The sequence below is a fragment of the Lampetra fluviatilis genome, chromosome 22, assembly GCF_964198595.1.
Source record: "Lampetra fluviatilis chromosome 22, kcLamFluv1.1, whole genome shotgun sequence".
In the NCBI taxonomy this organism is placed as follows: domain Eukaryota; kingdom Metazoa; phylum Chordata; class Hyperoartia; order Petromyzontiformes; family Petromyzontidae; genus Lampetra; species Lampetra fluviatilis.
In genome coordinates this window covers 11,571,704-11,595,430 of record NC_136296.1, presented here as the reverse complement: position 1 = coordinate 11,595,430, position 23,727 = coordinate 11,571,704, and the positions used below count along the sequence as shown (strand labels likewise).

At 54.8% G+C, this 23,727-nt stretch overlaps 1 protein-coding gene across 2 annotated transcripts in view; it reads right to left on the bottom strand.

The window, feature by feature from the left end:
• Window positions 1-23,727, bottom strand: part of LOC144938546 (syndecan-2-B-like) — a 36,377-nt gene that overhangs the window by 5,862 nt on the left and 6,788 nt on the right. Inside the window, exons 2-3 of one of the 2 annotated variants that reach the window (XM_078866468.1) lie at window positions 813-924; window positions 170-207 (exon numbers count right to left, since the gene is read on the bottom strand). In XM_078866468.1, coding sequence (XP_078722594.1) covers window positions 170-207; window positions 813-924 — 150 coding nt within the window. Of the gene's footprint in view, window positions 1-169; window positions 208-797; window positions 925-23,727 lie in introns of both variants that reach the window. The other variant, XM_078866467.1, reaches the window with a different exon arrangement.

Here is a 23,727-nt window from a genome sequence, read left to right as displayed (position 1 = left end):
GACACCACTGACAAAAAACGCAGCAAGGCAGCTGGGTTTGTTTACGCACACACGCACACACATGCCGGAACAAACGTGCGGCGCGTTTGAACGCTAACTTCAACAAACAGTCGCGTTGTGTGCGTGCGTGTCGGTGCGTGCGTGTCGGTGCGTGCGTGGCTGTGCGTACCTCTGTCACTGGACGTTTGCTCACCACGGAAATGGAGCCTGTGGGTGACATGCGGCACACGTTACACGACACACGGTCTCACACGATAGTCCACGTCGCACAAAGGCAAAGATCCTCCGAATAGCCTTGATAGGCTGGTGGGGAAAGTGCTGTTAGTGAGTAGCAGCTATGAAGGGTGGCACGGCACACTAGGAGGTGGGTGGCCAGCACCACGCCCCTCTAACCTTGTCTCTCTAGAGGTGATGTTTACACACTACACCAGATACTCCTTTGAGGCTGAGTCGACCTAGGGGAGGTGCAGGACCGGTACAGAAATCGTCTCTACCCATATCTCTACCCCCGTCTCTACCCCCGTCTCTACCCCCGTCTCTACCCCCGTCTCTACCCCCGTCTCTACCCCCGTCTCTACCCCCGTCTCTACCCCCGTCTCTACCCCCGTCTCTACCCCCGTCTCTACCCCCGTCTCTACCCCCGTCTCTACCCCCGACTCTACCCCTATCCCTACCCCTACCCCCGTCTCTACCCCCGTCTCTACCCCCGTCTCTACCCCCGTCCCTACCCCTTCGTCTACCTCCCACCCCAACTCCACCCTATCTCTACCCCCCCCCCCCCCCCCGTTTGTTCCTACCGTTGCGCTGCTCACCAGACGCGGAGCCCTCTGTGTCGTCGTCGTCGAAGGAGTTTTCGTCGTCCGAGAAGTTGCCGGAGCCCTCCTGCTGGGGTTCTAGAAAGACGTCATCTTCCGCCGGCAGCACCTGCGACGTGCCGGGACACACACACGCGGGGACAGGGGGAGACGGACAGAGAGCCAGGGACATAGAAAAACGGTGGTCAGTGCAGGACAATCTAATTGTTGTACTGTACGATGCACCCGCATCTATCCCTGCTGTCTTCACCACATGGCTGGGTGTGTGGATGGGTGGCTGGGGGGTGGGTGGCTTGGTGCCCGGGTCGCTGGGTCGCTGGGTAGTTTGCTGGGTGACTAGGTGGCTTGGTGGGTGACTGGCTGAGTGGCTAGGTAGGTGACTGGGTGGGTGGCTGGGTGGGTGGCTGGGTGGCTCGGTGGGTGGGTGGCTGGCTGGGTGACTAGCTGGGTGGCTGGCTGAGTGGCTAGGTAGGTGACTGGGTGGGTGGCTGGGTGGGTGGCTGACTTGCTGGGTGGGTGGCTGGGTGGGTGGGTGACTGGGTGGGTGACTGGGTGGGTGACTGGGTGGGTGGCTGACTTGCTGGGTGGGTGGCTGGGTGGGTGACTGGGTGGGTGACTGGGTTCGTGAAGGAATTGAATCGCGGGAGAGGTTGGAGCAAATCGATCCACCCGGTGACTGAAAAAAACCCAACAACAACTGGGGGTTGCGAGAGCCTCGCGCGCGATTGGCTGGAGCGGTGGCACCAAGCACTTGGCCTGGCGCTCAGCCTCGTTCGCGTTCCTGCGTCACCAAATGAACAAAATGTTTCACAACAAACACGACTCCGGGTGCGGGCCGCGGGGCTCCCATCGAGCCGCGAGCGATCGACAATCGAGCGCTCGTGGCGCGCGCTTTCCTCTTTCCGGGTTATTTATTCATTCATTCTTCCTCAACAACAACAACAACTAGGACGACGACAACAACAGAGAGAGAGAGAGAGACGCAAAAAAACCTCACTGTGCGCACGACGGAGAAATAAAAAAAACAATCGCAGGCATCGCCCAGCCGAGGCCGTGGGGAGATCAGGGGGAACACGCTCCGAGGGGGGCCTGCTCGGCCACTGACAGAGCCCCCCCACCCCACCCCCCCCCCCCCACTTGCGCCGAAATCGGCATCCACTTCCCCGTGGGCCTTTGTCGGACTCGGGAGGTCGGCGGCGCAGCTCCTGCGGGAGTTTCAGGATTGGGCCAGGGGAATTACAAAAAAAAAAAAATATACGATGCTCGTTGTAATTACTGGCGAAACGTTACGGTACTCGAATTGTACATGCTGTGGGTTTTTTACTCTCCAACACGCCGGTGAGCTCAACTAGTAACGAGATGGCACGTTCCGTTTACGTGACAAACCTTAATAATTGGCTGTGCCGGGTGGTGGCGGGTTTAACGGCACATTTATATATTTACGCGATCTAACCCCCCAAAATAAATCTCTATTCTAGATAATATTGGTCGCGAAAGCCTACTACTACATACATATATGAGTCCCCCAATGTCCACAGAGGTCAAGGCAAATGAGTGGGCAGAAGAGGCAAATCATAATTCCTCCGCCGCTTGTTTTGCCCGGGAAAGGCCTCCCTGCCAAGTTGTCACAGTGGGCGGTGATGTCTGCTGGTGTGCGATCACGGTGAGTAATGTGCGCGGAAATGTTTCATGTTTGGCAAGTTTGGGCCGTGACTCTCGCAGACAGACATCATGGGGCCCCCAACGTGCGTCGTGAAGCAGAGGACGCGCGTTGCATCGCTGGGGTCAGCACGCTCGCAGCAAAAACCGGGGCGGCCGCCAAGTTCCAACCTCTGCCGGACCTCCGATATTAGCACGGCTGGCTACGCAACCGCGAAAACCCAACGCGACGAACGATGACCGCGTGACCGGAGAAGCGCCACGAGACCCACCACAGCGTGAGAGGGGTGGGAAGCACCAACGAGTTCACGAGGCATTCCTTCACGGGGGCCTTCACGGCGGCCCCCACGGGAGGCCTCGCATCTCGCGGAGCCTGAGAACGCAGGGGCCCCAAGTGGCCTTTCCCGGGGCCCTTCCTGGACCGCCGAGCTACCCGGTTCCCACCGTCCGTGGAAACGTGCCGCCACCACTGGGGGGGCAATGGGATTTTAGTGACCTTTGTTTCATTATTTTTCCCTTTTTTTCGGATAGAAGATTGAAGATCGGAAGGAAGGGCAAGGAGGAATTGGGGGGGGGGGCGACTGGGAAAAAGGGGGCCACGGAGTGGTCAGGACTGGCTCCTCACACGGGGCAGAGTCGCCCAGGCAACTGCTAACTTGATTTCCGCCCTAAATTGGTGCCAGATGTCTAACGAGCCTTCCCCGTGGCCCCCGTTAACCCCTTCCTGTCCGGCTGCTTGGGCCGGACAAAGTCCCCCCCCCCACGCCCCCCCCCCGCCTCCCCCTCAAAAAATAATAAGGGGCGCTCGCTGAAAATGTACGGTACACGTGGTAAGAATCTACGGTACACGTGGTGAGTACGCACGGTACACGAGATGAGAACACACGGTACACGCGGTGAGAATCTACGGTACACGTGGTGAGAACGCACGGTACACGTGGTGAGAACGCACGGTACACGTGGTCAGTACGCACGGTACACGTGGTCAGTACGCACGGTACACGCGGTAAGAATCTACGGTACACACAACGGCAGCAAGGCACTCTTGAACTCTTGTCAACAGCGCAAACGAAAACACGTTTATGTGCTTTAGGAAACGCAAAGTTGGTGTCGTAAAGGACCTCGGGGCGGGACTGCCGGGGCGTTGCGAGCACGCTTCGACCGATCGCTCTCTCCGCTCGGAATGCCGTTACCGCAGTTCCGAAGCGGAGCGGTTTTTCCATTCAGGGCCCCCCACCCCCTCGCCCCCCACCGCCCGTTCCCGTGACATGAACACGCGTCGCAGTGCGAGCCCACGACGGTCAAAGCGCGAGTCGTTGCCGTCCTCCGTCTCGCTCGCGGCGACGGATCCTCCAAGCAGCGCGGAGCGAAGACGACGCCGGGGTTCGTCTCGGCCGGGCAGCCCCGTCGCAATGACGACGACGGCGGCGGCGACCACCGCCCGAGAGCGTGAGCAGTGGTGGCAGTCACAGGGCAGCGGAGCAGTTACACCGAGACCCAACAGAGTTACGCAGAGAGCCGCAGTGCTACGCAGAGATCTACACGGTGAGATGGAGATTCATCGGCCTGCATTGATATCTGCAGTTGTACAGAGGTCCACAGTGTTAAAGAGATATCCGCCATGTCACGTAGAGATTCCCAGGGTGATATAGATATCTGTACGATTTAGATACTCTCAGCTGGGTAAGGCCCAATTGAGCTAAGCAGCTCTTTTACAGGGACATCCACAGCCCAGGGATTGTCGGCAGTGGCGGCAGTTACAGGACGTTGGGGTTAAATGGGGACCCGTAGAGTTACATGGAGAACCAGAGGGTTACAGAGGGACCCGTAGAGTTACATATAGAGCCACAGAGTTTTAAAGAGACTCTGACTACAGCCCAGGAAGTGTCGGCAGTGGCGGCAGTTACAGGACATGGCAGGGTGGAGGGAATGTGCAAACTAGCGGGAGCAAAAACAACGACAACTTATTTGCAACGAGATCCAGGCCAGAAGAACACGGCGGTTCGACCCTGAATACTTAGTGGGGCTCTCCGTGGGCAGACCGCCCCCATACCCCCCCCCACCAACAAAAACCTCCAGCAGAAAAAAAACGAACACCAGCCTTGGACGAGAGGGACGTGAAGAAAAATAAAAAACCGCGGTCGGTCACCGGTCGGACGGCGGCCGCAGCGAGCGGGGGGTGGGGGGGGGACGGACGCTCCGTCGTCAGTGGCACAGCGGGGACGCATCGATCACAGACGGCGGCATCCAGCGAGCTGTCACCGCGGACAGTGCCCGCCACCGCCGCCGCCGCCGCCGCCGCAACATCTCCATCAGTCTCAATTTTGTTTCGCCGGAGTCATTTAGAACGTGCTTGGCTGTGTGGGTGTGTGTATTTATTAGGTGCTCGCTAACAGCACTTGCCCCTACAGTCTGTTAAGGCTATACGGGGGATCTTTGTATTTATTAGATCTCTGTATTTGTGTTCGTCTCTAAAATTCTTAATTTCACGGCTCTGTCGACAAAAGCCAACGGAGAAGCAGTGGGGCCGGGCTTGCAAGGGGTCTTCGTTGCCAAAGCTGCCGCGTCCGGTGGAGACGATGGATCTGACGGAGTAATTTTACTTCACTCAAATTAAGGGCGTCCGTTTGGTGCAGATGACGGTAACGATTTACGGTTCACTTTTTTTTATTTACCACGTAAGGCCAAATGAGCTTTGTAGCTCTTTTTCAGATGTGACCTGGTCACAAATGATAACTCAACGAAGTGGCAATCAAATACTCTAAATGCACGTTGATTGCAAATGTAGAGGGAAAAACCGGAGGACCCGGAGAAAAATCCACGCAACCACGGGGAGAACGTGCAATCTCCAGATATACAGGTGCCAGAGTTGGGATCGAACCCACGACCTCCTGTATACCAAGCGAGGGAGTTAACATCTCCTATCCACCACGGAGGCCACTGACGGTCGCGTTTAAAGTGACGTGACAACACGCGCAGGTGGGGCCACCGCACTCAGGGGATAGCGTCTCCCACCCGGCGGACCCCACAGCAAACCCGCTGTGGTCTGCGATCCTTCAACGCAGGAGGAAGAACAGCGACACGACACGAACTCTCTCTCTCTGCCGATGCCCTCTCATCGTGGCCAGCAGCAGACCTCGACATTGGCATCGAGCCCCAGAACCACACTGCCATCATACGCAAGAATAGAAGTAATAAAATAATAAAAATAAAACATATTAGTATTATTATTTCATTATTTTATTTTATTATATTATTTTATTATGTTTTATTTTTATTATTTTATTACTTCCCTTCTATGTGACTTTACCGAAAGAACCAAGAAGATGAATCCCTGCAGTCAAGAAAGCTTTAAATCGAAAAATAAAATAATCGTTTAGTTTTTGTTTTGCTTTGGTGCAGATGATCGTGATTGACCGACGTGATCTCTCGTGATTGATTGACGTGAACTCTCGTGATGTTCGAGAAGGGATAGAGATCCACAGGGTTACATGGAGATCTGTAGTGGAGGCTCGTAGACTCACACTTTATTATTTCAGCTGGCGAGGCCCCCATTGAGCGAAGCGGCTCTGTTACGGGGATGGCCACGGACCGACAGCATCGGCAGTAGGGGCAGTTACAGGACCACTGCAGTTACACAGAGACCCATAGAGTTACATAGAGACCCACAGAGTTACATAGAGACCCACAGAGTTACACAGAGACCCAGAGTTACACAGAGACCCATAGAGTTAGATAGAGACCCACAGAGTTATACAGAGACCCACAGAGTTATACAGAGACCCACAAAGTTACACAGAGACCCACAGAGTTACATAGAGACCCACAGTTACATAGAGACCCACAGAGTTACACAGAAAGCCACAGAGTTACATAGAGACCCACATAGTTACATAGAGACCCATAGAGTTACATAGAGACCCACAGAGTTACATAGAGACCCACAAAGTTACACAGAGGCCCACAGAGTTACATAGAGACCCACAGTTACATAGAGTCCCACAGAGTTACACAGAAAGCCACAGAGTTACATAGAGACCCACATAGTTACATAGAGACCCACAGAGTTACACAGAAAGCCACAGAGTTACATAGAGACCCATAGAGTTACATAGAGACCCACAGAGTTACACAGAAAGCCACAGAGTTACATAGAGACCCATAGAGTTACATAGAGACCCATAGAGTTACATAGAGTCCCACAGAGTTACATAGAGACCCACAGAGTTACATAGAGACCCATAGAGTTACATAGAGACCCACAGAGTTACACAGAAAGCCACATAGTTACATAGAGACCCATAGAGTTACACAGAGACCCATAGAGTTACATAGAGACCCATAGAAACCCAGGGGCGTCGCCAGTGGCGGCAGTTCCAGAACAACAGACACAGACGAGATGGTACCGTACTTCTACGCCCCCCCCCCCCCGACATCACCAACCCGCACACGCTGGCAATCGTGGGGAAGTACGGCCAAGTGAGCACCCTCCCCCTGCACCGCCGCAGCCGGCAAGGATGGCGCGGAGCGGCCCCCCATCCAGCAGCGGATCGACAAGAGCGGGCCGGCCGCGCCGATGCGGGGACAGCCCGCGGTGAGGCTACGGCGCCGGCACGGCGGGGCAGTGCCGGGAGCATCCACCGCTGTACCACACCGCCACGCTCACCCTGTGCCCACCCCACGTGTCGAGCGACGCGTGGACGTTACCACGGGGCCCGTCGACAGCTGATGCCTCGTGCAAGGGGGGGGGTGGGGGCCGCGGGGGGGTGGGGGCAGCGGGGGGAGGGGGGAAGTGGCCGGCCTCCTCCGTGATTCACCGAGGCCTCCACAATCGTTGGCCGGCCTGTCGCCTATTCACCGCGGGCTCGTTAGCATTAATCAGGGGACGAGGGCCGGGTGAAGGGGGGCGATGGTGGGGGGGGGCTGGGGGGTGGCGACATCAGTCGCCGAGGCGGCCGCGGGAGTTGGGAGCGGAATCCACGGCGGCCGCACTCTCTCCCCCGCCGTTGTCCCGCGCGCGACTCCGTCCGTCCGTCCGTCACCGTCCGATCGCCGCGCTCTCCGCGCGGCTAATTTATTCATTCGTTCATTCATTCGCGCTCGCCCATTCATTCGGTGTCGTTCCCCCACTTTTTCTTTCTCGGCTCTGGAATGCCAGCCCCCCCCTCCCCCTCCCCCCCATCGTCCCTCATTCCCTGCCAGCTCCTTCTCATGTCGCTCCACTTGAAGAAACGTGTCGACAAATCTTATCCACCATTGCACCTTCTTCAACTGGTGCTGTCTGTTGCTGGCCCCTGAGCGTCTTGGGTCTTTGGGCCCTGTGATCAGCAATCACTCACGGACCCTCATTTCTATATTACTCTCATTAACTCATCTCCTTCGGTCATTTCCTTTTCAATAATTAATATCCTAGGAGTCATTCACTCTCAGCCTAATAAGCCTCATCCATACATACATTCATGCTCATTAAGTTCCATCTAATTTTTGCTCAGCCATTACATCCCATTCATTCAAACCTCATTAATAATCCCTCCTGTTTCATTTACTCCAATTGTTTTTATTAATTCAATCCTGCGCCCCCCCCCTACCCCTTCAATCGTTTGGGCACTTTGCTTATCAATCCGACTACGTGTGCGTGAGCGCCAATAGCAGCGCACGTCACCCACCCGCTCACATTGACCTCAGGGCTTGGGACGATGGTTGGAGGAGGGCGCGTGCTGATACGGAGCAATTATACAGGTCGCTTTCATCGCACGCAAAGTTCTGTACACAAATGAACCAAGATACCACCTTGCTGATCTCAAGGAGCCAAAACCATCACACAAATGCCGGCCACCCTCACAGCAACGGCTTTTGACTAGCCATCGAACAAAGGCGCTCACCGCATTGCGCGCTTTCAGATGCGCTTCTGCGGCCGTCTGGAACGCTCTTCCTTCCTATATTAGGAAGCCACTGGAGCTATGTACTTTTAAATCATCATCTAGGTTGAAAACTAATTTCTTCAGAACTGCTTTCTGTGTTTAGTTTGTCCTTCCCCCGCACCTCCGATCAGCGCGGTTGGCCACATACGGTGCGGAAGAAGTTCAACGTACGTACACGTACAAAAAAAGGATCGTTTTCGGGATCTAGACGCGCATTCAGAGACGACGCGTCGACTGCCTCGGGCGGGACGAGCCACGGCAGTCGTCGGGATCAACGAAATCGGGAAACACACTCGTGGTTCGCGAGACAATGACGGCTTGCGGAGGCCTTCATCCAGCAGCGGATAAATCACGTGTGGCTGGCGATCACAACGACGACGATGATGATGACGACGAACACGAAGACGACGGAATACGAGGTTCGGGGCTGCAGCGGTCGTGATGAGACCACCGCACCCCAACTGCCGGCGACACGTCGGGAGCATCTGGGCCGCAACCCGGTCGGGCCTCTGCCGGCCGGGCGCTTTGTTTATTCCCGGCGTGCGCATGCGGGGGAGGGGTGGGGGGGTAGGGGGCCCTGTCCCACCGGCCGTGAGCGACGGTCGCCTCTCCCGTCGCCACAAAAGACTTTTCGACCTCGGCGCTGCCAATGACGTCCGTGCCACCGTCACCGCTGCCGCCGTCGCGGCGTTATTCACAGCGCCGGTTTTCGTTCCGCCGCTCACGTTGCCCGCGTGTCACCTGTCACCTGTCCTTCCCTTCCCTCGGGGGGAAAAATAAAAAAAATAAAAAAATGTTGGCCATGCCCGGTGTGGCGGAAGCGTCTAATCTCGGGCCCATCTCTACGCTGGTTGCCGTGGCGACCGGCCCGGCCACAAGGCGAAAACGTTGGGAAACGAAGGTGGCTGCCTCGTTTTGACACGTGGCACGTGGGACGGGGGGGGGGGGGAAGAATATTTGACTTGATGGTGGTGGCGCAGTGGTTGGCGCAGTGGTTAGCGCGCTGCTCCGAGTTTGGTTCTGAGCCACGGGGTGACCGACAGCCGAGCAGCCCACGCCGCCCAGACCGGCGCGGCGTGGTGGAGTTACGGTTACAAGTGAATCCCCACGACCCGCACAGGATGGCGCCCTCATCCAGCAGTGCATTGACACGAGGCATGCACACAGCTCTCATCGGCCCCTCGTCGCAGCTCACGGCGCGCGGAGCGAAACGTCGGACGTCGGCGGGGTGGGAGGATCCATCAAGGAACATGACTGGTCCCAGAAGCCCCGGACGGGAGGGGTTCTGGCTCGCAGGAACGGTGGGCTGGTGGTCAACACCGACGATGGAGCGGCAGCCGGAAGGAGGAGGTGAGACAGATCAGGCGGCGCTGCCAAAGGGGTCATTTCAAACTCCACGCCAAACTATTTCCATGAACCACAGAGGCCCTCTGTGCCTTCCGGATCGAAAATTTCCAGCGGAATTCTCCGGACCCTTCTTTCCGTTGTGCCTTTGCAAAAAAATTAAATCTGACCCGGACGTTTCTTTTAGATAGTAAAGCGTGGAGCCTTGCCCCGAGTAGGAGCTACGTAAGCTCGATGTTGCACCACTGTCATCGTCATCGTTTATTAACGAATTGGGGGGGTGGGCGGCCCACACAGCCTCACCACGGAGCGCACGACTGCCGCGAGCGCAGCGCAAGCGCCGCTCGCCGCAAACAGCGCCGCTGACCCCGTGCCACCTGCTTGGGTGACCACCGCCTGGTCAAGTACGGCCACAGTCAGTCTGTCCACCCATTTGTCCGTCCACCCATTTGTCCGTCCGTCTGTCTGTTCAGCTATTTTTTTCGTCCATCCATTTCTATGAAAAAGAGCTTCATGGCTCATTGTATTCCTCCAGTATAAATAAAGATTCTGTATCAGATAAATCCGTTCGAGAGTCTATTTGTCCACGTGTCTGTCAGTCTATCTGTTCATTCGTTTGTCTTGACGGTACAATTGTCTGCCCATCCGCAAGTCCGCCCAATCCATAGATCCATTGGCCCATGCGCGCTCCCCGTCCTCCTATTTATCCATTCATCTGTCCATCTATTTGTCGCTCCGTCCTTCCGTCTGTCTATCATCAAGTTTGTCGGTCCGACCGACAGTCCTCTCGTCGCCGGTGGTGACGGAGCAAGCGGAGTGCCCCCCACCCCCAGCGTTGGCGTCGATCACGTGCCAACGCCGCCACCCCCCCCCCCACCGAGAGGCCACTAATCTCGCGTGCGCCATCGCTCCCCACACCGACCTCAGCGGCAGGGCGCTTGCGGTCGAACGCGCGGCCACTTCCGATGCAGTTGGCGGAAAAACCTCTCGCGTCAGATCCAACGCGGGATCTTCATCATCACCACCATCAGCTGCGAGATTTCCTCTCCTTTGGCTGCTACTCTGTCATTAGTCTCGGCTGTTGGGCATCGTCCCTTCTAGCGACGACGATGATGATGATACCGCTCGCTGGCAGCTCATCGTCGCCATCCGTGTTTCTGATCCGCGTGTTCCCTACGCCCATCGTCCAGTTGCCCTTCGCGATCGCGTCCCGGTGGCCGACAGCACTCCCGGCCTGCCCTCGTCATCTCGACGAGGTGTACAGGACAGTTTATCGAAGGCGGACCAGGACAGCTAAGACGGCACGAAGAGGTGGCTGGCTGACGAGGGCAGCTCAGAGGAGCGGAATCAACGACTCCCACGCGGCGGCAGCTCCCGTTCCCCCCCCCCCCATGAAGAAGCCTCCCAGCGTGCGGGGGGGGGGGGCGAAACGTCGGGACATCGTGCCGAAGGGAACGCCCGCGGCGCGAACCCGAAAACACCGAAGCCACCGGGGGGGGGGGGGGGCACCGCGGTTGGGAAACGCGTTACGTAAAAAAGAACATAACCACAAACACCCACAGAGAGCGAGAGAATGAGAGAGAGAGGGAGGGAGGGAGGGGGGCGAGAGAGACGCCCACGCAAATATTCCAACGCGCTGGGGTGGGCGGCGATCGCGCAGCCAATCGCCCAAACAAACGCCCTCGCTTCAGGACGTTCGCTCGATCAATTTCAGGATGTCGCGGGTAAATATTCTCGAGCTGTACATTCCGCACCCCCCCCCCGATCCACCCCCCTGCCCCCCGCCTCAGGAGGCCACAGACAGGCCCCGGCGTGGGGCGGACAGAGGGGGGGGGGCAGCAGCGATGGGGAGTGGGGTGATGGGGGGGGGGCACGCACGAGGAGAGAAAGAAAATACACAGATGCCAGAGCGGCCCACCGGCCGAACGAGAGACAGGAAACTCCGGTCGGGGGTTTGGCCGCCGGGGTGGATCCGACCACGGACGCGCCGCTCGTTGTCCGCCACCGTGTTCGACGTTTCGCGACATGTGCCGGGAGGAGCTGAAACGGCTCCCAACCCCCTCCCCCTCCACCTCCCGTCGCACTTCGGTGCGACGTCACGCAGCGCGAAACGTCGGACGTCGTGCCGTACGAACGCACCGGAGTACGCGTTGAGTAGCCAGGCCCGGTTATCGAAGGTGGACCGGGATCAAAGCGGTGACGTAGAGAGGTTAACAATACAATTCATAAATCCGTTTTTGAGTCAGGTCGTGCGAGTATAATGTGTATCGTAAACCCTCCGCCACCCGACGCGAGAGAAATGTGCCAAAGTAAGACCGCTTCGGCAGCACCGCCACCAATAAGTGTTGTCGGAGATGAATTCGCACATTTAACAACTTTATTAAATTCCTGCGTCGGGCGGAGGAGGGTTTACGACACGCATTTTACTCGAGCGATCAGACTTTAAAAAAATTCATTACGAAACATGATATTGGTCGCAAAAGCCTGCTACGTGTTACAGGTGGTTGATCACAATCATAACAACAATATAGTAATAATTTACACGCATAAGCCACCGTTGTACCGAGCCGAGAGCAGCTAGGATCACTTTTGGAAAAACCGGCGTGAAGAATAATAATTACTACTATTACATATGAGAGAGGGTTGAAAGGTTTTGCGAATGAAATTACAAAAAAAGGAAGTCGTAGAAAAATGGCAAAGGTGGCCCCAACTTTGGCGTGGAAATTCTGGATCTTTGGTTGGAAATTCTGGAACAACTTTTGGCGCAACATTCCACGTCTTACTGGGACTCTAACGTTTGGCTTATCCTGAAGCCTTCACGTACCCAGTCTACAATAAGCCCCAAAAAATCGGCGTCAGAGTTTGCCGACGTATAACGCACGGCGATAATGAAACCTTCTCCCAGCTCGATTCCTCTTCCGAAAGAGACGGACGCCACGGGCAGGGCCAGCCATTTCCTGAGGAAGCAAATCAAACGGTCGCGCTGGCGCCCATAGCTCTCCGGCGTGGAGACGGAGCTCGAGGCACGCGCAGCGAAACGCCGGACGCGGGGCGGCACGGCCCGAGAACTCGCGGGTGGAGGGCGCCCTCGTCACCGCTTGCCGCCACGGAGCGGCCGGCACACCCCCGGTGGACGTGGCAGGAAGAGAGCAACGCCGATTAGATCCGAGCGGTGGGTGGGCAGGAATGTAATCGCACGGCGCTGATCAACGACGCCAATCGGCTCCGTGCAGGTGACTGTGCCAACACAGCGGTGGCAGCGGCGGCAGCGGCTGACCTTTGGGAAGGGCGGTTGGAATTTTTCTAAAATATCAATTTGGTAAATCGGGTAAATTCTAAATATGCGTTTCACGGACGACGCAGCCTGCGGAAGTTTCACTTAGCGAGCAACGACATAATGAGCATTGATGGTTTCCTTAGAATAATTACCAGTCGGTTTACACAATCGGGGGTGGACACGGGTGAGGGGTGGACACGGGTGAGGGGTGGACACGGGGTTCATCGCGAGCATCATCGCCGCTCGCGCCTTTGGCAAAGGTTGCACCGTGATGTGCTCTCCCGCGCGCTCTCCCGCGCGCTCTCCCGCGCGCTCAGTATGCCAATGAAATTCAAGGGGAGCCAAAATTAGCCGTGCTCAACCACAGCCAGGCAGCAGTTCCAGAACACTTCCAGAGCACGCGGCAGGCGCCGATCGCGAGCGTTTGTTGCGAGCGATGGGCGGGGGAAGTTCGATAACTCTGCCCCCGCCACCATCATCGTCGTCGTCACCACCATCATCATCATAAGCCATGGTTAATCCACTGCTGGATGAAGGCTTCACCTAGGCCGTTGACAGTGACGATGATTCCACGTCGAAGAAATTTGTCGAAATTTGTTTTAAGTTCACCGATGTGAGCGAGCGCCCTCCTCCAGCCGTGATGATCGGGTGTGGGGGGGACAACTAAACACAAACAAATGGGTGGACAATTATGTCCACTGTGAAGCCGACGGCGCACGTCTTCATGGTTAATACGATCGCAGTATTTACCGGGGCATACTGTCAAGTTCGAACCGCCAACCTCTGCGCAGAGAGAGAGCAGGCGCGGTCGTTTCGCGATCGCTCCGCGACCAATACCACCGCTACGGCGCTCCAATAACGAGGGGTCAAAGGGCACCCTGCCCACAATGCCATTGGCCAGCCGTGGGAAAGCACCTCCCTCGCCTGCCCACCTCACGTAATAAAATAAGGCCAATAAAAGTCTCCCGTGACTGTCCACGTCAAGGTAATAAAGTTGACTTTAGAAAAGTAAGAAAGTGGAAGTGGGCCGGTGGCTGGGAGGTCAGAGCGCCGAGCCGGAGCTGTTGAGGTCCCGGGTTCAATCCCGGGTCTCAGCCGCCACCAATGCGCTCAGACCGGCTTGTCAGCGTGGTCGAGATGGTGGTCTCAGGCCAATCGCCGATTACTTACGGGGAGACTGGCAGGCCGGCAGAGAAACCCGCAGACTCACGTGGAGAGTCCGCGGACTTACGTAGAGGGAGACACGCAGACTCGGACAGACGGCCATGGAATGTGCACCCCACATCGCGCATCGACAAAATCACCACCTGAAGAATTGTTCAGGAGCTATACCGCACGATCCGTCAAAATCTCGGGCTCGGGGCAATGGGGGAGCGAGGCGGTAGGGGGAGAGTCACAACGTCCGCGAGTTTCCCCAAGGGATTCTTTGCGTCATGGAACGCCGCCGATGGCGAACGGAGAATCAGACTGGGGGAGCGCGGGGCGGAGGCGGGGGGCACCACCACGTGCCCCCGACTGCCCGACTCGGTGCGTTCGAGTCAAACAGTCGGTCGGCCACCTGCGCTGCTGATCCGACGAGTCAAAATCGCAGCGGCGCGCTGCTCGCCACCGTCGTGCCGCGTTTACTTTCCCAGGTGGACACGGGTGAGGGGTGGACACGGCCGGCGGCCCGCCCGCCCGCTCGCCCCCGGCTCGAGTTCCACCGCGTAGCAGCCTCCGGGCGACGTGACCCTCTCTGGCCGGCACGTTTTTGCGGGCAGGCGTCGTTCGGTGTCGAAGATTTAGCAAGCCACGCCATCGAACGTAGAGCTAGATCGACGCGCAAATGCCGGTGCGTGGTCACGTTTCTTTTTTTGTTGTTGTTGGGACGTACGTCAAATGTCGTAGGTCCGTACACAGCTCACCGTCAATGCCGTGATTTATTTCGGTCAGAACAAGAGCCCTCTCTCGCTCGACCACGTACGACCGTCGGCGCTCACGCTCGCCCCGCGACGGACGGACCAACTTTGCGGAGTTTCTCTTGGCGGACATCAGCCGAGCCGCATGGGAAGAAAAAAAACCTCGGAACAGAGAAGCGAGCGAGAGTCGGGGGGGGGGGGCGAAGATCCCGAAAGAGGAGCCCCCCACGCCACCCCGCCGCGCGCGTGCCCGGCACTCAAGACTTGGGCAACCGCGGAAGAAAAACAAACAGCAGCAACAGCAGCAGCAACAGCAGCAGCAACAGCAGCCTCGCACAGCTGGACGACGCAGCGGCGCTAGCCCCCGGAATCATCCGCTAAGGCCACGTAAATACCGCTGGAGGCTCGCTGCGGACGGCGGCTGCGGTGGGGGGCTCCGGCTTCCATCTCTGCCGTGCGATGTTGGTTTAGTGGATGCGCAGGGAAGAGAGGGGTTGTTTTTTTGCTTCCAACATTGCAAAATATAGTGAAAAACGGTCAAAAGATTTATGTTTCGTTTCTTTCACTGCCGCTAAGCCCCCCACCTCCGCCACCCACGCACCCCCCCCCCACCCCCCCACTACGAGGTGGAAAACGCTGGGAGCCAAACAACACGAACCAAGTGGTGGGGACCCCCCCACCACCAGGCTGCCGAACGAACACGTCGTTATGATGTCAGGGCACGCGTCGCACACGACGCGCTCGCCACAAATGAACCGCAGCACCACACCTCGCTGATCTTGCCAAGCAGCAGAAACCATCATCACGGGAACACCGGTGGTCATCATCGCGGCAGCAGCAGATGTGGGCTGCTCGCAAAGGCGACGCTTTCGGGTGTGCTTCTGCGGCCGTCTGGAACGCTCTTCTTTCCGATATTAGAAAGCCACTGGAGCTGTGCACTTTTAAATCGTCTACATTGACAATCTCATTTCTTGAGAACCGCTTTTTGAGTTTTAGTTTGTTGTCTCCCCCCCTCACCCCCCCGGGCACCTCCAATTAGCACGGTTGGCTACGTACGGCGCGAAATAAGTTCAACACGCTCACACACACACAAACGTACGACCGAAGCGACCCTCTGCCTTGCGTCACGCACGCGACGCCCCCCCCCCGCACCGCCACGGTGGAACTTCACGCTTCGCGACGATGGCCACCACCCGATTCCCCGATTGGCTGCCCGTCACTCGACGCTCTCCGAGTGCACGGAGCGATCCCCGTTTCCTTGGCGACGCAGCGTGGTGGTGGTGGCGGTGGTGGCGGTGGTGGTGGTTGTTGCTCCCCCGACGGTCAAGAGGACGACAATCCCTCCGAGCGGTGCCGACTGAGACGCCGAGCGTGAGACGATTGCACACGTCCGCACCGTGGCACGCACACCGAGTCCCACACATCGTCACCACGACCATCACCGTCGTCGGCAGCAGCAGACGCAGCAGCTGTGATCTATCCACTGCTGGGGCGAAGGAATCCCCGAGCCTCGCTTAATTAACATATTTAATGAGCCAATTGATAGAGGGGGGGGGGGGGAACGGTGGCGCAGCGGTTAGCGCACTGCGCGATGGACCCGGTTGACTGAAGTACGATTCCCGGCCGCGGCAAACATCAGTGGGGAGCAACAACAACCGCTCCCCCACCCGCCCCCCCCCCCCCAAAAGTCCCAAACACGTCGAGGGGCCAGCAACAAACAGCACTGTTGGACTCGACAAGAGCGTAACGCGTTTCTTGAATTGAGCGAGGTTATTGTTGCTGTCGGAGCTGGGGGGGTGGGAGAGCAAATTCCATCAAAGTGACGCAGTGCGACAGACGGAACGGAGCATGGTCGAGCATAGTTGACCATACGTCCCACCCCCACGACCGACACGGAATTAATTTACTATTATTTATCGGGGTGGCCTGCGCCGACAAAATAAACTCCTGGGGTCTCACGGCAAAAAACCTCTCTCACGTCCAGTGAGGGCGACGTGGGGAGATGGGGGGCGAGGGGTGGGGGGTGGAGGCATGGGAGGGGGGGGGGTGCGCTGGGCCATTTCACTTTTTTGTTTTGTTCAGACCAGACTGACCGGGTCGGAATCCGGGACAATGACTCTGTGGTTTCACGAGTGGCGTTGGGAGGCGGAGGAGGGAGGAGAGGGGAGGAGGTGGCGGGTGATCGGTAGTGCCGATCCACCCGCTGTGCTGCAGTGGCTAGGAGATGTTAACTACCTCGCCTGGTATACAGGAGGTCGTGGGATCGATCCCGACCCTGACGCCTGCTGCTGTATATTTGGAGTTTGCGTCTCTCTCTCTCTCGCTCCCCGTGGTCGTGTGGATTTTTCTCAGGGTCCTCCATTATTTCCCCCCCATATTTAAGAATCAACGTCACGCGTTTAGGGCATTTGGTTGCTATAACTTTCCACCCCATGATGATAAGCCCACCTCGTTGAGCCATCATTTGCGCCAAGCCAGGCCGCTTCTGAAAAAGAGCTGCACAGCTCAGTGTGGCTTTACCTGGTAAAATAAAATTCGTTTCTTATTAAAAAAAAAGTTTTAGAGCCACATCGCCGCACCGAAAGTCGCCAAACAGACGTTCAAGAGAAGACCCTTTTTTAAAGTCGCCGCAGACGCCACATGGCTAGGGTAGAAAATGTTCACCCAATGACGCCACAGCGAAATTTCGCGGTTGCTGCTGTTGTAGGCGCCCCGATGTGCGTTGTCGGGCCGTGCCTCGTGTCGCTGGAAACGATGTCCGACGTTCTGCCCCACCGTGCCAGGTACTCGATTCGGCTTCTCAAGAAGCTCCCGGCACGTGGGGGGGGGGGGGGGGGGGGCAAACGCCGGACTTCGTGCCAAACAACGCGAAAGTACAAACCGAGGACACACCGGAGCGAAATGTACCAAGTGTCACGCAAAGTGAACCGATAACATGACCACCTAATACACACCTGGAATCGTGATGTCCCGAGACATTTACCCAGTCTTACCCATCGTGAACTGATACGCGGATCCATAATGCACGCCGCCTGGAATCGCTTCTAAATCTGCGTCTCGGGAAAAAATCGCGAGATTTGTCGCTTTGACTTGCATCGCATGGAGTCGCCGGATGATCTGGTGACGAAATCGACGAGTGGACAGCGCAGTGCCCCCCCCCCCCCCAACACTGCCTCTAGACCCGGTGCCCCCCAGGGGGAGATTGGGAAGAGGAATTGAAGTGGCGTCGGTCGGTGGTGCGATCATCGTACGATAAAAATAAACTAAACTATGTTTTTATTTTACCAGGTAAGGCCCACTGAGCTACACTATAGCTCTTTCTCAGAAGCGACCTGGCAATCACAAATGATAGCTCAACGAAGTGGCCAGGAGTCGCGCGGAGATTTACGGCAGCCAAATATTGGTCGATTTTTAAACGTGGAGGGAAAAACCGGAGGACCCGGAGAAAAGTCCACACAGTTCCTCGTCACAAAACGTCGCGGGGTCAACTACTCGGGAGTCATCTTCTTGGTTCTTTCGGAAAAGTCACGTAGAATGGAAATAATAAAATAATAAAAATAAAACATCATAAAATAATTCTCACGACGTTTCGGCCACAACGCACGTATCCGTCCTCAGGTGGAGAACAGGTCTGTCGAGGAGACAGCGTCTGAATGACAAGCCCCAGGTTTGGAGTGACTATTTAAGCTGGGATGGAGGGGCGAAGAGCGCCTTGACAAAATAATTTGCATATCAAGAGGAATTTAGCATATTTATGGGAAATCGAAATTTACTCGGGAGTCGGCTTGCACCGTCTCGTCCCTTGCTGCGTCTGTCTCGCACGTTCCTAAGAGTTTGTTCAAGAACCTGCGCCGTGAGAACAGGAACGGAGTCGCGCGATGAGCGACGATCATCGCCGTGCGTGTTCCATCATCGTCGACCGCAAACTCCATTAGCCGGGGCGTTTCGGGGAGGGGCGCTTTACACGCGGTCATCTCCCGCCCCCACCACCCCCCCCAGAGATTTGGCAATGAGTTAACTCACGTCCACTTAATATTAATCTCACTTCTGGGATGCCCACCCTTGGCTGCGAGTGGGCGGTGGCACCAGTCCGTTCCCTGTGCCGGCACGGCCACAGTTTCCACTGCTCATGGAAACAACGCAACCCTTCAACACAAACCTCCCTCCCTCTCTCTCTCTCTCTTCAGCTCCTAAATATCTCCCCCCGTCTCCACCCCCCGCGACCGCACGGGCCCCCCCCATGGGTGACGCGGTACATCGAGCACAGGTGGCTCTTCACCACCTGTGGATGAGAGAATTCCTGAGATGTCATCACCTTTTATTGATTTGCGATTTAAGTGGGGAGCAGAGGTAGGAGGGGGGGGGAGAGGTGGCGCAGTGAGCAGTGGTTAGCACGGTGGTGAGCCTGGCGATCCAAGTTTGATTGACATCAGTGGTGAACGATATCTTAATGTTTTGGTGACTGGGCTGGAACACAAACTCGCTATGCTTGAGATCCTATTTCATCACAATCCAGCCGATGTCACTCAATGGCTTTCAATGTAAGCTGTTTGGTCCCGATGTAAATATCTGGGTATCGATGTAGTTCTCTGGGTCCCTTTGCCTCTTCATTAGTAACCGGAACTAACTACTAAACTACGTTTGATTTTATTTTCCCAGGTAAGGCCCACTGAACGATATAGATCTTTTTCAGAAGTGATCTGGCCAAGAAATGATAGCTCAACGAAAGTGGCTTATCACGTACAAAAGTATTGCAGCCAAATACTCGAAAACATTCTAACCCATGATACATGGGCTCGCATCGCGTTGTGGAAGAATCGATTATTTTCTCTGCATATGCGCTTCACGTAACAGGTTCATGTGACACCTCCAGCCACTAGAGGCCGCTGCGTTCACCCACAGTGTGATTAATAAATAATAATTCGCGCAAAAAGGGCACACAAGTGACGTCGTCACATCTCTCCCTCTACTTACAGGAGGATTTCTCCACAAATCTGGCTGTAGCCTGATGAAGCCGGTTGTGATTACTGGCAAAACGTCGTATACTCAGATTGTAAATGTTGTGGGTTTACTCTCCAACACAACGCTGTGCTGTACTAGCAACGAATTGGCATATTCTGTTTACGTGACAAACCTTATTAGTTGGCTGTGTCGGGCGGTGGCGGGTTTAATGACACTTTTATATATTTACGCGATCTAACCCAAAAAAAAACCTGTATTACAGATGGTATTGGTCGCAAAAGCCTTCGTGTTAAAATAATAACAGTTGTCTACTGCTGAATGGATTTGTGATTCCGACTCCTGCCTCTGAATAGAATTACAAAGTAATAGCCCACACGGTTGCGATCATGGGATCCTGCCCCCATAACGCCGCCTTGCGTGGTCACGTAACCTCACCACCCACCGCGTGACTGACGCAAAAACGCAATTTTTTTTGGTTAAAGTTGCTTTTGTGGAACCAAGGAGCGAGAACTCGACGAGGGATCAGGATGAGTCTCGTTCGCGAGAGTGACCTGTGTCACAGAAACCACAACATCAAAACAAAAGAACAGTAAGGAAGTGAATATGAAGCATAGCAGCTTTGTGTTAGGGACCCCCCCCCCCCCATCAAAAACTATGACAAAAATTGCAACTCTATTTTTGTCCGATGTTTTTTTATTTATCCAGGTAAGGCCCCACTGAGCTAGGCAGGTTTTTTTTCAGAAGTCACCTGGCCATCACGAACGACAGCTCAACGAAGTGGCTTATCATCACCATCATCATCGCGTGGAAGTGCATGGCAGCAGCCAAATAACTCTAAACGCATGGCGGTGTCGGCTCTGAACGTGAAGGGAAAAACCGGAGGACCCGGAGAAAAGTCCACGTGACCACGGGGGGGGGGGGGGAGAAGAGACGCAAACTCAAAATACTGTATACAGACACCCCCACGGTCTGGCTTGAAACCCACACGCGATCTCCTGCATACCAGGCGAGGCAGATAACATCTCACCACCAGCTGCGCCATCAGCACGACGACGAGACGACGACTGTACGAGTAACAGTGTAACACCCGTTTCATCATTGTTAGGGCTCATCAGTGCAGCAGAGCCGACCGCGTGTTTTAGACCAAAATTGAGTAGTCAGTTTAACACGTAGGCGAATTGCCCGATGATGCTGGATGCAATTACCAGCGAAACGTCGTACTCAAATTGTAAATGTTGTCGATTCACGCTTCAACACACCGGTGGGCTAAAGCAGTGAACTATTTGTCTTTTGTCAACGTGACACTTTTTTACTGATTGTCCGTGTCGGGTGGTGGAGGGTTACGACACATTTATAAATAACGCGATCTAAACCCAAAAACGTTGATTATGAACAAAATTGAGTAGTCGACACTTTGGCCAGATTCGTTTCAGGCAGCTGCAGCAGCATCAGCATGATGACGTGGAAACGCCGAGTTTCATCGTGATTGAGCATCATCAGTGTGCAGCACTGTGGAACCATCACTGCCTCCCCGTGGTTGTCGTGACGACGGGAGGACCGCAGTTTCCTAGGGCTTTGCCCCTCCGGCGGGGTCTCTTTGGCAGGGCCGAGGAGACAGGATGATTGTTGTCGTGTTTACCCCGAGAAGAAAGCACGCATGCCAGCAGCTACTGGAGCACCCCTCCCCCTCCCCCTTGCGCATGTCTTTGTGCGTAAAAACAAAAAAGTAAAGAATCTAGGAAATAATTAAGCTGTTAGATAATTAGTCACTAATTTTGTAAGCACTGCCATGTAATCTGCCACCACAGATTGTCCGCATGATATGGCATTTTGAAGGAAGCTAGTGGCTTCTAAAACACTGCGTACTAGCATCGTCACCGCCATCATCGCCGACAATATCAACATTATCACCACCATCATTGCATTATCATTCGCAGAAGCTGTATCATTAATCATCACTGCCACCACAAACACCGTCATTCATCATCGCCGTCATCATGAGCAACAGCTCCATCGTCATCAGCACCTCATCCACCTCCGTCAGCCAACAACCTCATCACATTACCACTGCCCTCAACTTTAACACCATCTTCACTGCCAGTTACTTCATCATCAGCAGCAGCAGCATCAGTCACCACCATCACCCTCATCGCTACCATCATCATCACCGCCACCACAAAAAAAAACATCATTCTCATCATCACCACTGGTATCGTTCTCATCATCACTACCATCATCACCATCACTACTAGCACTCTCATCGTCACCATCACCACCACCACCAGCCTTGTACTTCAAAGTCGCTTCATGTAAACGCGTAAGAACCCACACGGGCGCAAATCGCATTTATTATTTTTACAAGTTCACTGGCTGGCTGGCTGGCCAGCGTGCAAGTTTACACATCGCGTTTACACAACTTTTAAGTGTGCTGTACGCGGCAGTTGTGTCCAAAAGTGCAAAAATATACACAGTACAGTGCGGTTATGCGTGTTGTCAAGTTTCAACAAACTCTCTCGCACTCTCTCTCTCTCTGAGGTTTTATTTTTGTTGAAATGGTTTGGTGGTCGTGGGGGGGGGTGCTGAGTTTGATGCGATGATTCGCTCTTACGGCACCACGAACCTGGCGAGACACAAGTTTGATTCCCGGTCACGGCTAAACCCAGCAGCGGCGACGGATCATTCCATCTGGTTTTCACCTTTGGATCTCACCAAACTAAATTTATCAAGCACAGACGGGGTGGGTAGGCCATTATCCAGCAGTGCCTTGACCAACAATTGTCAATTATTAGTATTGTTAATTATTACTCGATGTTTAATCCTCACCCTGCTCACTTTTAAGGGCAACAAAAAAAAGTCTAAAATAAGAAATGTCCTGTTGCTCAAGTTGAGCATCCGAGGCATTAAGAGCCCCTGCAGAAGCCAGCTGTGGAAATTCCACATTCACGTTGTGGGGGTGGCGGGTCCATCCAGCAATATGGTAAACAAAAATACGGATCTCGGTTTCGACGCGGCGTTAACAACGTTAGTCACGAGCAGAAATAAATTCATGCGATGAGTCGAACTGATAACACTGGTCAACAAAAAAAACATTTTTTTCTGGCCTGGACTTTTGCAGCTGTTTTAGACTAATTTCAGGGTGCCGATTCCAAATCTGATCTCAGATTTGCTCTATCGCATCTAATTTTTATGCTATCGGCATACCCCATTTTAATTGATTTTACCCGAAATTAACTCTGTCACTTATGATTGCAAGTTGTTGCGAGTCAGTGACTGCTTTAGTGTTAAAATATGGTGCTGTATTTTTAGGATAGTGTGTTTATAATATAATTTTATGTAGATATCCACATTTATTTAATATTTTTCTTCTGCAATTTTTATTGAAAATGCAATATTTGACATCTTAAAAACCTGATGTGATAGACAAAAACTGATGCCACATTTGGAATCAGCACATCAAAATTACCTTGAAACCTTTGGAATACCTTATGCCAGAAAAAGTGTGTTGACCAGTGTAATGTTTACTCTCAGAGCCGGTATTTACCCAAATTTGATAAAGATGGAAATCTTTGTCGAGTCGTGGAGGACAGGGTAGCACTCCGACAGAGGCCTCATTAACACCGTGAACTCGACCTGCGGGTCTCCACGTGACCCTGGGGGATCTTCTCAACGCAAGTCACTGGCCATCAGGGTGAGAACCAGACCTATGTGCGCGTGTATGTTGAACGTCTTTCGCAGCGCACGTAGCCAACCATGCTAATCGGAGGTGCAGCGGAAGGACAATAAACTAAACACTAAAAGCAGTTCTATATACAGTATTTTAAACTTAAATATTATAAATGGTATTGTCCAGG